At 45.7% G+C, this 15,924-nt stretch overlaps 2 protein-coding genes across 2 annotated transcripts in view; one reads left to right on the forward strand and one right to left on the reverse strand.

The window, feature by feature from the left end:
• Positions 1–13,863, forward strand: part of LOC147262372 (uncharacterized) — a 37,596-nt gene extending 23,733 nt beyond the window's left edge. The window contains exons 4-5 of the mRNA XM_086201169.1: positions 2,818–2,932; positions 13,198–13,863. Coding sequence (XP_086057295.1) covers positions 2,818–2,822 — 5 coding nt within the window. The 3' untranslated portion in view covers positions 2,823–2,932; positions 13,198–13,863. The remainder of the gene's footprint in view (positions 1–2,817; positions 2,933–13,197) is intronic.
• On the reverse strand, positions 11,265–15,717 carry LOC147262373 (serine/threonine-protein kinase pim-3-like). Its single transcript, XM_086201166.1, has 6 exons — positions 15,193–15,717; positions 14,920–15,029; positions 14,731–14,781; positions 14,266–14,629; positions 13,299–13,475; positions 11,265–13,136 (listed from the first exon to the last, which is right to left on the reverse strand). The coding sequence occupies exons 1-6, from the start codon at positions 15,278–15,280 to the stop codon at positions 12,934–12,936; spliced, it is 993 nt and encodes a 330-aa protein (XP_086057292.1). The 5' UTR covers positions 15,281–15,717; the 3' UTR covers positions 11,265–12,933.
• Between the last annotated feature and the right edge of the window lie 207 nt (positions 15,718–15,924).

Genomic DNA, 15,924 nt, shown 5'->3' on the forward strand with positions numbered 1-15,924 from the left:
TCCAGACGTTTTTTTCCAAGTCTTATTCTCATGTCTCACATCTCTCACGGTTCTATTTTCATCCACACTGCTGTTCTTCCTAACATGTCTGCACTTGCCACGTCTTTTTGCCTCCTACCGCTCGATACAGAAGTTCAAGCCCTTGTCGGTGTACGTGATTGAAATAAAAGGGTCTTCTGAAGTGACTGAGTATAATCCTGATTGCATCTCTGGTCTTTGGAATGTTTTAGACTCTTTCTGCTCATTGTTTCGGTTTGTGTCTGATCTACTTGTCCATTATTCTGCAGTACATTCTTCAATCATCTAGTGATGAACAGCAGATGACAAAGTTGGCCACTTGCTGTGGAATTTAGCAGCTAAAGAACCAGATATTTCCTTTGAGAGTTATGGGAGAACAGAGCTTAAAGACTATTAATGTCATTAAACGCTGTTATTATGTTTGTGATGGATGTATGAAGAGAAAATGTTTATACTGTCTGACCCATTTTGTAGGCTAGCACTGAAGTTAGCATCGCCAAGGATATCCTTCCTTTTTTACACTGGATTTTGGATTATTGCTGGCTGTCTTGCATAAAAACTGCTATATTATAATGCTCTGATCAGCAAGATAATCTTCACCAGTGAATTTATGATTTTGAAAGGGATAACGAACCACTAAACTAAACTAGCTTCCTTGTTTGGGAACGCACGCATTTCAAAAACACATAAAAAGCTGCGCTTCGTCCAACAACGCAAACTCATCTCCAGGTTTAAGCGCTCATTCCTGCACCACTGGATTTAATCGTCCTCCAGAGGGCCCCGTCAACTCCTGAGGAGAATATCAAGCTCTTTAGCAGCTACATGCTAACAGCTAGCAGCCAGTTAGCTTCTGTCTTTCTGTGGTGTTTGTCAGGAAGCAAACAGCAGGTTCGTCCCAACACTGCATGTGCAGCTGTCACAGTACGCATTTGATTTTTAGTAATATTGATTGCAGCTGTAGAACGGGATGTTGAAGTGCTAGATCACATTTCTCTGGTTCCTTGACTTACCAGACCCACTTGTGCGCCATGGTCTGGGCTTCAAACGCAGTGAAGAGACTGAAGCGATGACACCAGAGAACCACAAAGGAACAAGAACTTCGACGGATTAATTTTTGATATCCACATGGGTCATGTTTGCCTGGAGTTCAAGGGAACACTAGAGGGCCAAGATCCTGAAATCAAGCCTGACTGACGGGGAGTCCTGCTGCGCTCTCAACCATGAGAACATTCACCCAGTCATTCTTTTCACCTGTTTATTGTGAGGTCACAGGGGGCTGGAGCCTATCCCGCCATGCATTGTGCCAAAAGGAAATACAGCGGTCCGGTCGCCATCCATCACAGGGTACATTCTTCCTTTTACTGCACCTGACCTGGATGAGTTTGGCTTGTGGGAACGAAACCTGAGATTTCAGAAGTGGAACACTCACAGAAAGGTCGCAGGAATTAAATCTTGAACCAAAACATTGCTGTGGACATGTGAGCGATTTTTTTTGTGTTTTACTCTTGCTCAGAGGTGGCACAAGTGCACACATTCATGACGCAAGTACAAGTACAGCTACTCTTGTAAAAACAAAATAGAAATACCCATTCAACCCCTTTCCTCAAGTAAAAATTTAAAAAGTTAAAGGTATTTAAATGAACTCAGAAATAAAAAAGTTCAAAAGGTTTTTTTTAACCTTTAGACACGATGTCTCCCCGATTGCTTGTCCCATAACTCGTCCATGCTCGTCTTTTTGACGAGCAAAGTCAATTTTGTCAAGTTTACCTGCATTACAACCACCGACTGTACATCAGAGCAAATTATCCCCTTAAACAAAACTTGTCTTTTACTCTTACTACATATTTTACACTGTTTTATAGCCAGCGAAGAGTAAAAAGTACAAATATTTGTGTTCAAATTCAGGGAGTGCAAGTTATAAAAGTTAGGAAATAAAGTAAAGTACAGATAACTGAAGATATCTACTTCAGTGCAGTAGTTGTATGTGCTCATCCTTCACTTTTTACATCCATATAGACCTCTACAGGAAAATTTTAAAAAATTAGGTTTCTTGAGTTCATCAGCTGAAGTTTTATTTGTATGAAGGCGTAGTATTAATACATAGCATACACTCGCAATTGTGATTTCTGCTGCACAAAGACACGAAAAACTGTTACGTGTGAGTGTGAAATGTGGTTGATGAAAACCTTCAACAGGTTAAATCTTGAAATAATTCAGGTTGGGTTTTTTTTTCCGAACCCATGATCAAAGTTATATAAACACTCATACAAACACAACAAGAATTGTTGTTGGATAATTCTTTCCTGAGACGGCGTCGCATTACATCAGCAAGAAGCTGCTAACAGCCACGGGGCAAAATGAACACTGGGTCAATGATCCCATTACAAGATTGCAGCGATTAACATCTCCATCTCTCTCCCCCTGCACACACACACACACACACACACACACACACACACACACCTTTCTCTACCTCTTCACTCTCACCTTCCTGTGTGTCACACTCTGCTAATTAAACGTGATGTGACCAGTTGTTCTGACTTGGGAATAGAATGCTGTCACCTGACTTCACCTGCTGACATCAGCTGTTGTTGTTGATGTTTGGTAGCTTAGCAACAGCAGCTGAGTGCATTGGACCAACTGGGCTTTGGACCCTCCTTCAGTTTAATCCACTGCTGTGTGTGTGTGTGTGTGTGTGTGTGTGTGTGCGCGCGCACGTGTGTGTCCTCATGTAACTGTACATCTGATGCTTGCCTCCTTGTGCGTCCCCTGATCCACACTCTACCCTTATGTTTACAGCGTAGACACACAGTGTCCTGTGGAGCCAGAACAATGAGTTCCTTCATGGTGTGCGGCAGCGGCAGCGGAGGTGGAGGCGGCGGCGGCGGCAGGTTCCCACCAGCCAGGCGGCCAGGTACTCCTCTCTGGCAGTGCCGTAGCTTTTAATGAACACTGAGCCAGACCAGTGGAAAATCCCTGCGGAGGCTCTGCTCTGGGTAACGGAGAGCTGGAAGCCTCCAGAGTGACCTACCCCCCCCCCCCCCCCCCCCCCCCAGGGTTTCAAAACAAAAACATATACACACTCCTACACATGTTGAAGTCAAAGGACACACACACTTTCAAAGTAATCAAACCAGAGTCCAGAGAGTTGATGCTGCGGCTGTTGGCCTCCCAGCCAGGATACGGTGGAGCTCTGAGCGCTACCCACTCGTTTCAGTGCCGTCAAAGCATCGTTCCTCATTTTCAGTTTTGTCGTCTGAAACAAGAGACTGAGGGGACGAGGAGCTTTGCTTGCACTGGCCGACTCTCATAATCCTGACTGATTATGAAAAAAAAAAGACTGAACAACTACGTTCATCAGATTTATTATAGAGACTGAAAAAAAACTGGAGAAACTTTTCATCTCAACTGAGCAAATGCACCAAACTCTCATGATGACGCTTAATGAGAAGGAGAGTTTGCAAAGCCAACAAACATGGAGGCGAGAGAGCAGCTGCTTTAGCACGCGGTGAAAAAAAAGTAAGAAAAAAAGAATAGAAGTGTTGGAGGGGGAGACTTTTAGGGTGGGGTGGTGGGGGGCAGTGTTTAATTTGTAAATCATAAGGTGCCAGAACGCAAAGTACATATGACAGCTCAGGGATGAGAGAGGAAAACATGCAGAGGACAACATACAAATGCCCACTTGCCATGCTTGGGGACTTACAAGCCTCAATTTCAAATAATACCCATGGTGTAAATGTTATGACGTTAATTTACAATTATTTTAGGCTCCTCTGCGCAGCACAGGTGAATGCCCACATCCCCACTAGGGATGTGAATCTCAGCACTGAGGACGATTCGATACACATCTCGATGCACTGCCAGCGATACGATACTTTTAACGATTATAATTTTCTGCCGATACGATGCGATACGATTTACCCTCTTCACAATGCGATACGATGCAATAATCATTTAGTTCAAGTCAATGCGATACGATATGATGCAATTTGTTGCGATATGATGCGATTCAACATGATGCAAATAAACAAAGAAAAAAAAGAAATTAAATGAAGTACCCTCTGGCTCAGGCCCTAAAAAAAAAAATGGAATTCAGTTTGGTACGACAAAAAGGATTTGGCTTTATTCCTTATGGGCACTTGGCAGTAAATTCAACAAAAGTGCTGTTTGTCTTTTTTACTATGCACCACTTCATGCAAATTCTTTTTGCCATCTTAAAACAGCAACAACTTTCCTCACACTTTCACATCGGCTATGCAATCACAATAGCAGTGGTTCTCGAACTTTTAAATTTCAAGGACCATCATAATTCTGAGTCCACAAATAGAACCAAATGAACCCATGAGTGTCCTTTGGGTTCCGTTTTGTACAGTTACACGGATTAGACAGACCTGCAACTGTTAAGGAATCTGAGTCAATAAAATCCTAAAGGATTCCAATCCCAAAACCACATCACACAAGTGCTCTGTCCTAGTCGGGTCATATTACAGTACACATTATTGAACAACTAATGCACGGCCTCACATGGTGCAAATAAACCATTCAATGGCCATGACACCGTCTGCCAAACTGCTAGAGTTGACTTTCTAACTGGCCACTGAGAATCAGTGATTTGAGTGAGTTCTGCAACAATAAAAGAGAAAAACAATTAAACAATAATTACTGCTGTAAAAAGTATAGTACACAGCAACAACAAAACACTCAATGAGTAACCTAAAGTGACTTTTTCAACAGTGCAATCAATGTTTCTCCGGTGTCCGGCGAGGAACTAGACGGGGAAGCGGGGAGGTGGCGGTAGACTTGTCGGTGATGTGGTGTACTCTTCTTAAGTGGGTCTGCATGTTTGTCGTGCTGCCGTTGTACGGCTTCCTAACGCGGCATTCTTTGCGAATGACGGACGTTTTGTCGAGCTTTCCGTCTTTCTTTGCGAATCCGTAGTGTTTCCAAACATATGATTTAAACGTTGCGGGTGCATTAAATATAGAAGCTTCCTCGCTGCTGTTCGCGCTAACGTCCATGCTGTTTTACTAGTAGTGTATTGTTTGTGCCTCACGGCTTCCGTCCGTATTCAATACAATACGCAAAATAATGATGGTGCATTCATAGCTCCTGGGGAACAGCAGATGGGGTGAAGTTTAACATGAAGAAAACGGCGCTTGCATCGGATTTTACCGATACCCACCAACGCATCGAGATGAATCTAGATTTCACCCATCAATTGCATCATACCCAGTGAATGAGCCGATGCACTCGCATCGCGCACATGCACATCGATGCATCGATTAATATCGATTATTTTCCACACCTTTAATCCCCACAGGTGGGACTTACAGTTTACAGTCAGCAACTCATTTCTCAACAGGTCCAACTTGTGAAACAAAACAAAAAAAAGAGAGCTCACAATAAATCACACGAATCTTCCATTATTATTAGATTATTAAAGATTGGCACGGCGGCCTATTAATAGACAGTATGCTCACAGACAGTATGCGCTCTCCTCTCCTGAATCCTGCTGTAAGCGCTGATGTCGCGGTTCCCGCCTCTTGCCCCCGGCTGTTGTAGCGGGCTAGCCGATGCCAGGGTACTTGTTGCTCCGGCTGTTGGTGGCCCACTGCTAGCGCTGGAGCTGGCTCCTGCTCCGACTGGCGGTGAACATGACCAGCTGCCGCCACGGTGCCAGTCTCCTGCCCCGGCTTGGCTAGCGGTGGGAGAAGCTTGCTAGCTGTAGGAGAACCTGGCTAGCTGTGGCGGCGCTAGCCTCCTGCTGCAGCCGATTTTGATCGTCAACATGACCGCTGCAGCTGCCCTCGTCGCCGCTTGTGGAGGCTTTTCTGACTCATTTTGAAGCCTCATGCTACTCTTCCTTCTTTTTGAAAAAAAAACAGCAAATTTAACCGTCTTTTTGACATGTGGGCGTTGAAATAGTCACTGTTTTCCTCTCTGCTTGCTCCTCAGATGCGGCGAATTTCAAAAGTTGTCTTGTTTGTTTTTCTTTTCTGCGTCAGGGGCGTGGTTTGTTAGCATCAGTGCATCAACAGATCTCAGATCAAATAACGTTAAATCTTAATAAACAACATTAAATTCTTAGGATTTATTCTGTAAATTAATATATGCACATTATTGTTTTATTTTAAGCATTTTTAAAAACGTTTTTATATATGTTTTTGCTTTGTTTTGTTTTGTTTTGCTTTTAATAAGAGAGGTACCGGCAGGATCCGGCTCAAATTAACCCCTTGTTGGGTGGCTGTGGAGCGCCCCTGGTGGTGCATACCGGAGCCGAGGCTGGGCTAGTAGGCTGATGCTAGATGTGACAGATATGGTGGTAATAAAGAAGCTAAATAATATCTGGTTTTGTCTGGGTTGGAGTGTACTAGTGTGTACATGTACTAGCTGATTACACCTGGAGCTGCCAGGTAAAAACATTCTAGTCTCTTCTCACATACTTCAGTTCGACTCTGTACCCATTCAGACATTTACAGACCGACCCAAACTGGTGCAGATTCAGTCTCTACCACCAGATTCTGCATAGCAATACAGAATCTGTAGGCGAGGGAGAAAACAGGGACGAGTTTCCGTTTGAGGAGCTTTGACCAGTCACGTTTCAGCAGTTAACTCTACTACCAATGCGGGTTAATGCTTCTTAAATGCATCGTTCTTCTCAGCCCCGCCCTCAGTGGCGCCTGACGTCCATCGTATTGCATCTACACATCGTGGCGCCGCAGACGGCAACAGCCACGACTGGTGGATCACTCGCTTCACATTTCTGTCTTTCCACGTATTCATTTTCATTCCATCTCCTCACTCGTATCTGAGTTGCTTCAAGTCCAGGTACTTGGTACTGGGTTCTTGCTACGCGAGGGTGTAGAAGCTGAGACTTCCATTTACTGCGTTTCAAGACTTCAATCTGAACCTTGTTTTTCCAACCTTAAAGTATTTTATCAGGTGTTTTTATTAACTTTACTGGCGCATCATAAAACCTTATTTTCCAATGATCGGGAATGTTATGGAGGATTCTAGTGTGTAATGCTCACTCAAATGAAACATACAGTACACAACAAAATACACAACCAGCTGAACCATAACAACTTAGAGGAGAAAAAAAAAGTATTTTGTGAAGCACAGGCAGGCTGACGGGCTATTTTAAAACCTAAAAATCTGCAGTATTACACAAAGAAGATGAATCACAGGTTATACTTGCTACCTTCCGTGTGTTTATGTGGGAGAGGAGTGTAGCTGCATGCAAAAACTTTAGCACGGAGACATCCAACTTCAACACACACACACACACACACACACACAGACTTATGCAAACTCATGCCTGTCCTTAAGTAGAGGGTCAGACACCACGAATATTCTCACACAAACACAGGGAAGTAGTGTGAAGTCTAGTATCACTGGTGCTGGTGCGATCTCCCTCATCTCAGCGCTGGTACTCCAGCCGGTGCTGACTGTGTGGGTGCCACCCACCCACCCATCTGTGCCCAACGGGGCCCTCAGGCCCCAGAGTCCATCTGGCATCCTCCTTTGTGTCTGTCGAGTTGTCACCGACCACGGCCGCCGCAGACATCCCCAGTCCATGCCAGTTCTTCAGCACAGAGGAGGAAGCATGGCGGGCGGTGACCTCAGCCAAAACGGAAGCGTGTGAATAATGAACACGCGAGAGAAACATGAGTAAAAGTTGAAGATGAATTTAAAGTGAATCCTTTTGAAAAACTCGACAACTTTCTCTCCCACTCACACACTCTTTCTACAACCACACTTATTAGGGAGTTTTTTTGTGTGTTTTAGTTAATCATGTAATAAAGAGAGGGCTGCGTGGTGGTGCAGTGGTCAGCACTGTCGCCTCACAGCAAGAAGGTTCTGGGTTCGAGTCCCGGCTGGAGCACGGGATCTTTCTGTGTGAGTCTCCATGTTCTCCCCGTGCCTGCGTGGGTTCTCTCCGGTACTCCAGCTTCCTCCCACCGTCCAAAGACATCAAGAGGGGATGAGGCTGATTGGATTCTCTAAATTGACCGTAGGTATGAATGTGAGTGTGAGTGGTTGTTCGTCTCTGTATGTTGGCCCTGCGATGGACTGGCGACCTGTCCAGGGTGAACCCCACCTCTCGCCCGTTGACGCTGGGATAGGCTCCAGCCCCCCCGCGACCCTTAATGTAGGAATAAGCGGAAGACAATGGATGGATGTAATAAAGAGAATAGATCCACATTTGGAATTGTTTTATGCAGACTATTAAATGATAACTCTGATATGACATTCATATCAGCCTGTTAAATACGAGGAAGCTGCCAGGAGTTGATGAGTTAGCTTAGCATAAAGAAGCAACAACTAGCCTGGGTCGGTCCAAAATGTTTTGCTGTGTCATTCCTATTCTTGCTGAGACATAATTTTGTAATTCTTTAGTTGTAGCTGTGCCAATATTCTTTATATTGTATGACCTCTGGATCGAGCCAGGCCAGCTGTTCCCCCCGCTTTAGGACTTTATCCGGGGTTAATTTGAGCCGAAACCTGCCGGACGCCTCTGAATTTTGGCCTCCCTGTGTTCCCGTACTCGTATTTAGAGAAAAAAACAACATATATAAACGTTTTAAAAATGTTTAAAATAAAATAATGATGTGCATATATTAATTTACCGAATAAATCCTAAGAATTTCATGTTGTTTATTAAGATTTAACGTCATTTGATAGAGTCGGACATCTGTTGATGCAGTGATGCTAACACACCACGCCCCTGACTCAGAAAATAAAAACAAACAAACAAACAAAACCTTTGAAATTCGCCGCATCTGAGGAGCAAGCAGAGAGGAAAAAAATTACTATTTCACACGGTTACATTTGCTGTCTTTTTTCAATAAGAAGGAAGAGTAGCATGAGGCTTCAAAATGAGTCAGAAAAGCCTCCACAAGCGGCGACGAGGGCAGCTGCAGCGGTCATGTTGACGATCAAAATCGGCTGCAGCAGGAGGCTAGCGCCGCCACAGCTAGCCAGGTTCTCCTACAGCTAGCCAAGCAAGGGCAGGAGGCTAGCGCCCCCACAGCTAGCCAGATTCTCCTACAGCTTGCCAGGACGTGAAAGGAGGCTGGTACCGTAGCAGCAGCTGGTCATGTTCACCTCCAGTCGGAGCAGGAGCCAGCCCCAGCGCGAGCAGTCAGCCAGGTGGACCACCAACAGCCGGTGCAACAGGCGGGTACCCTGGCATCGGCTAGCCCGCTACAACAGCCGGGGGGCAAGAGGCGGGAACCGCGACATCAGCGCTTACAGCAGGATTCAGGAGAGGAGAGCGCATACTGTCTGTGAGCATACTGTCTATTAATAGGCCGCCGTGCCAATCTTTAATAATCTAATAATAATGGAAGATTCGTGTGATTTATTGTGAGCTCTCTTTTTTTTGTTTTGTTTTACAAGTTGGACCTGTTGAGAAATGAGTTGCTGACTGTAAACTGTAAGTCCCACCTGTGGGGATGTGGGCATTCACCTGTGCTGCGCAGAGGAGCCTAAAATAATTGTAAATTACCGTCATAACATTTACACCATGGGTATTATTTGAAATTGAGGCTTGTAAGTCCCCCAGCATGGCAAGTGGGCATTTGTATGTTGTCCTCTGCATGTTTTCTGGATACGTTCATATGTACTTTGCGTATGCTTATGATTGACAAATTAAACACTGGACTTTATGCTAAGCTAGGCTAATTACCTTACCTGACAAACAGATTCAGCAAAGGAGTACTATTGATACCTGAGAAACGGCAACATGAAGTAGCGAAAGTACTAATCAAATGCAGTTTTCTTGTGCTCACAAATTAACTATCTCAAGATGAATTATCATATTTTCTAATGATAATGGAGGAGAACTAAATCACCAGGGACAGTTTTCTGATCTTAATAACATTAAAAATAATGTGATCATAAAATAGCGGCATTTAAAAAGTTAAAAAGCCAGGCTGTTCCTTTTTTGAATGCTACGTAATTCATCTTTTGATAATTTTAAACTCTTGATCTTCAAGATTAAGATCCGACTGTTTTAGACACACGCCTTCTGAACGACGACTGGTCAATGAAACCTTTGAGCTCCACAGAGTTGTGAAATCTCTACAAACTGGGTTTACATGGCAGTGGTGGATACCAGCAACCAGCTTGTGCGTCATTCACGCCGGCGTGGTGGAGGAGGCCTCGCCATCGCCTTCAGCCTGAGCAGAAGGGATTCTGATGAAGACAAGTCACCAGATATTTGCATGTCAAAAAAAGCCTGGAGACACAAAAAGACAATAGGGGATTACCGGGTCGCATATAGCAACACAGATGTCAACATACTGAGCCTGACATCATTTATTGCCCTGTGTTTTATTACAGGGTGGCGCTTGTTTTAGTAAAAGAGGCGGTGCTCCTCGTTCCCCAGGAGATGCCGTCATTTAAATAATCAATTCAAGCTCCACCTTTTCTTACTTAATCTTTATGGCTGGTGAATGTGACATAATTCCTGTCGTTCATATATCATGATGTAAATTCCAAAGAATCATTTTCCCATGCGTATAAATCACACCCTTCATCATAAATTAAGTCCCTGAGAGGTTTTAGAGACAAGCTGCCTTATGAAGTCTTGCTGCTCCCATATGTCTCCACTCTGCTCTCAGTTGGAAGCAGCCAGTCAAGAAGAATGATGTCAATTTTTTAGGGTATGGATCAATAAATTTGAGTCAAAGATGCACATCGTGTTTCAGCTGAAATCAGGGGGAGCAGGTGACTGGCAATTGCTGCAATTCACCAGAGGGGGCAGTACCTTTCCAGAAAACACAGCCCTCACGGCATTCCTGCATCTGATAAGTGAGTGAATTATGGTATTTGTATGGAAGGTAGGCAAGCAGGAGGCATAAAATGGAAAAGCAATTAGTTATTTTTACTGAGGCTGCATATATATAAGTGTGTGTGTGTGTTTCTGCCATGGCAGCATCACTCCCTCCGCTCTCCAGACACATCTGCCTCTTATTAGCGCCATGGTTTCTGCAGACTGTCATGCAGTTAATGGCTCCTGTGATGGTTCTCCTCAGCCACGCTGGCAGTCGTGTCACAATATTGTCAGTTGTACTAAAGGCAGTATAAATGAGCGGAAGCGTTTACTACATGCAGTAGTAGCCTCCCAAGGGGGGAGGTGAACATCGGCCGGCGCATGTGCGCCTTACCACCGTGTCATGTAGTACATCTGGACGAGATGTTGACATAACCATCGACACTCCGACTTCTAAATGATCAGGACAACAAACTTATTTCTGTACATAAAAATGGGAGTTTAATTGAAAATTTTTGTATCAAAAAATAGCAATATCCATCCTTCACAGCCACCAGTCACACAGCGGAACTTAAAAGTTGTGGAGTATGAGGCAAACTACGTCGCTTTCCATATAGAACTCCAAGGTATCTGGACAGTACACAAACCAGATGGATGCCGTTCAACACCAGACTCGTTTTGGGTTGTTGTTGTTTTTTGTCCTCTTTTCTTTAAAGTAGTTAAATAACATTCAAATGCTCTTTCAAATTTAAGTAAACTTATTTTATTCTGCTTTACATCGACAACCGTGTCAGTGCATCCTCCACATCTCAAAAACAAAAACAAAAAACAAAAAAACATTGTCGATATGTAAAAATAAGTTATAGGAATGCAAACTAAAGGCCAAGTAGGATATGCGAAGGTTTGCTGGGGGGGGGGGGGGGGGGGTTAAGCAAAGACAATAAATAAATAAATAACCACAGAGCGTGGAATGTCTACATGTTTACAAATAAATTAAATGCAAATGGGGAGGGGAAAAAAAATACATGAAAGAGAAAAACATGCTGTACAATATTTGCAAAAAAAAAAGAGAAAAGGAAAAAAAAAAAAACATTGTTTAGTTATGAATATTGCATTGATTGTGCATTTCACACCCCAAACCCTGAGGGAGGCCAGGGGCGGGGGCCATGTAGTGTCAAGCAGTGAGATGGCGGGAGGCGAAAAGAAAACAAGAGTTGAGAGAGAGAGAGAGAGAGAGAGAGAGAGGTGGGAGGGAGGTGTGTGTTGACATTTTTTTTCTTTTTTGTAGACATTCAGAAAAAGACAGGATCCAGTTTCCATAACACCTGTTCAGGCTATAGAGTGAGTGAGCAGCTTCAAAAGAGTGATACAGAGTTGAGTGTGTTTCAAGTATTCCATTGTCAGGAAGAGCCCCCACCTCCCTCTCTCCTATCTAATGCTATCTTAGCCTCTCGGATGGGGGCTGGTTGGCTTACAGTGATGGAGAGGAGGCGAATAATAATAATAATAATAATAATAATAATAATTTAAAAAAAAACAACAACAGCTAGACACCCTTCCATCACAGCACAGGCAACTTAGCCGCCAAATTGCGGGCAATCCGAAAAACAAGAGTTGAGATGAAAGCCCACCAGAAAAAGCAGCTTTCCAAAAAAAAGGCACTCCAAAATCAAAATTAAAACATTTAAATAAAAAGGTTTGTGTTTTTTTTTTTTCTCCAAGCTCTATGAGAGCAGCCATATCTGATAGGAGGGCCTTGCCAGCTGCATATACCAGCCTAGTAACAAAAACAATTAAGTTAACAAAAAAAAAAGAAAGGTGGGGGGAATAAATAGTGCTGGTAAGACCGCCCAAACAGCAAAATGTTCCCCGTCAGGAAACAGGTATCAACTGAATGAAAAAAGAGGGGATGGGGGTTAAGATAAGAAACAACCAACAGTAATAAATTAGAAATTCCCTACAAAAGAGGAAAATTAAAGTACATATTTCTTGCCGGTCCAGCTAAGTTAAGAGCCCAGTCGCTGACAGGCCAGCTGGGCTACAGGCTGCTGGCCTTGAGTCCACACCACCCCCTCCATCACGCCCCCCCCCCCCCCCAACCCTTTTTCAGTCTTTTCGGTCCATCAGAGCCGTCCTCAGAGACTCTCCTTGCTAGAGGTTGTGCTTGATGAAGAGTCTGTGTCGATGGTCCTGAGGCGGATGTCGCCGGCCACCGGCTCCTCTGGTGACTTGGGTGACTCTGTCGTGGCCCTCATCCAGGGGTGGTCGCCAATCTGCTCCAGCGTGGGCCGGTCCGACGGCCGCAAGGCCAGGCACCATTTGATCAGTTGCTGGCACTCTGGGGAGGGGACAGAGAAGACGGTGAGAATGACACCCATGTGTGTTGTTACGTTTCACAGAGCCTGATGAACAGAGTCATGCTGGGAGGTGGAGGCTGGGCTGTACTGGCTGCTGCAGCTAGGGGGCAGCAGAGTCAGCTCCTGTGTTCTGGTTCACTTACCGGCTGAAATCCTCCTCCTGAAATACAGCCTCCCTCTGAGGATCTCCTCGTCCTGCTCAAAGGGGATGTCTCCACACACCATGTCATACAGCAGCACACCCAGCGACCACACTGTTGCCGAGCGACCGTGGTATCTATGGAAGCGGATCCACTCTGGTGGGCTGTACACTCTCGTACCTGGAGGAGGAGGGACAAGGGGACAGTGAGCAGGTGTGAGGTGGCATGGGGGGGAATGCTGCTTGGTGCTGCTGCACATCAGGAGAATATAGAGGGCACTAGTGCTCCACCAGCACTCAGGCAAAAACCACAGGAAGCAGGGTGAGAATGGCTGAGTCATGATTCAGAAATGCTTCTTTCCTTTTCCTTTTAACTGGATCCCGCGTCCCCTCCCCCTCCCTCTCTATTCCTCCCCCTTCACTTGAGGAACTTGGATGCAAAACAAAAAAGGGGGGGGGCAATGTGAACCGGTCACGTGAGGCTGCGACTCAGGTTTCACAACAAACAGATGTTACGTGGCACTGACCTACCTACCCCCCCCCCCCCCACCTGTGACTCAATCTTTACCCACAGCATTAAAGTCCACTCGATCTCACACGGCTTTGCTTCATTAGTCATTTTAATATCTTGTATTATTCTCAAAATCACGATTGTCAAAAAAATAACAAAAACCAAAAGATTTCCGTTTCCCCGCTGCGGGGACCAGACCTCAACGCGTCATTACCATCCGTAGGAGAGCGCGAGACCCTCGCGAGGAAAACCCTCCACCAAAAACAGAGCACTGCGTCACACGGGCTCGTGAACGCCTCCATGTCTGAATATAGCCGAGCGGAGCATCAAGGGCAAACACAACCCAACCCACGCGGATTCATAAAACACACACACACACACACTCACACACACACACACTGGAGCGCGTTATAAAACGCGTCAGGATGGAAAAGAGGAGGCTGCTGCTGCTGCTGCTTACCGTCGAAATCCGTGTAGACGGTGTCCTTGAGAATGGCCCCCGAGCCAAAGTCAATAAGCTTGAGCTCCCCGGTGCGTAGGTCCACAAGCAGGTTCTCATCCTTGATGTCCCTGTGCACCACACCGCAACCGTAGCAGTGCCTCACCGCCTCCAAAACCTGGCGGAAAAAGCCCCTCGCCGTGTCCTCATCCAACGCGCCCTTCTCGGTGATGAAGTCGAAAAGGTCCTTGACGAGCTCCGGCCTCTCCATGACGATGAGCCAGCCGTCCGCCCGCTCGTAGTAGTCCAGCAGTTTAATAACTCCCCTGAAGGATGAGCTGACCTTCTTTAGCAGCAGGATCTCCAGCGGTACCATCGACCCGTTCTGGAAGGGAGGTGGAGCGGGGAGTTAAGACACCGTCACATCACATCGCCGCCGGCGGGAGCCGCAGCTAACCAAAACAAACAGACCGGGGAGCTACTTACAATTGTGCCCCACTCGGTCACCCGCTCCTTCGCGACGTGTTTCACCGCAACCTGTAATAAAACAGGAAGAAGAAGAAAAAACACTTAAATACATCCAATAATGCTGTTAGGGACATATTACGACATAAAATGGGGCACCCCGCTTTCATGGCGGCGCATGAAAGATCAACCCGTTCACCCCGTTCTCACCGGCGCGCCGTCAGAGATCCGGCTGCCGGCGTACACCGTCCCGAACCCGCCGCTGCCCAGCACCGAGCCCACCTGGTAAACCTTCTCGAACGGCTCCTTTTCCGCTTTCACTGCGAGTAAAAACAAACGTCAAGGTAAACGGGGGTGTTTCCACAACAAACCGCCAGGTCAAGACAAGCCACGGTTTACTAGCGGCTGCTCCGGGGCTCCGGATCAATAACAAGTTGTACTACAGTTACTGCAGATGATGCAGTGAAATCTGAAGTGACCCACCTGGCTGCAGCTGTATTTTCACCGGTAGATGGTCCATACTTGAAGGGTTGCAAATATGCGAAAATGAACCAAACTTTGACAGCAACATATTCAAGCAGAGAAGCCCCGGCGGAGATGAGTCCTAGTCACCAGGTAGGGTCGCCAACCGAACGCAGGGAGGAGGAGGACAGGACGACGAGTGGGTTCGGGCGCTTTAGAAGAGGTGGTGTGGACCGTCTTGGCTACAAGAGAATAATAAATCCAGCCCAGCAGTGCGCCAACTCGGCCGCACCGCGCCCGTCAGATTCGTGTCACGACCGGCAAGTCGTACACCTTCTCCCGAGAACTGGCATGAAAACGGACTTGTGTGTCTCAACTCTGGTAATTCCGATGAAAACTGTCCTCTTGTGCGATAAAAGCAACAGCAACAAAACAAAAATAAAACTCCTGTGTGTCTCGCAGGGAGAGGAGAGTGCGTTTAAAGGCCCTCCGCGGTGTGTTGTTATCCCGAAGAGTGGCCGCTGTCTGAGCTTTGACGCGGTCTCCCCAAGCCAATATTTTGACGCGGAGTAGGATGGTCGTATCCCTCCGCCACCAACACAAGTCGATCTTTTCGTTGAATACCAGCTAAAAAATAGACACTTTTTTTACTAGACGCGCTTTGAGATCACATTAGAATCAAGCCACTGTCATTTATTCACACATTTAGCCGAAAAACATCCCCGTAATAACCATTTGCATCACGCACTACTT

The sequence above is a fragment of the Aulostomus chinensis genome, chromosome 4 (genome assembly GCF_037954235.1).
Source record: "Aulostomus chinensis isolate RoL2024-O1b breed Wild chromosome 4, RoL_Achi_v1.0, whole genome shotgun sequence".
NCBI classification, from domain to species: Eukaryota; Metazoa; Chordata; class Actinopteri; order Syngnathiformes; family Aulostomidae; genus Aulostomus; species Aulostomus chinensis.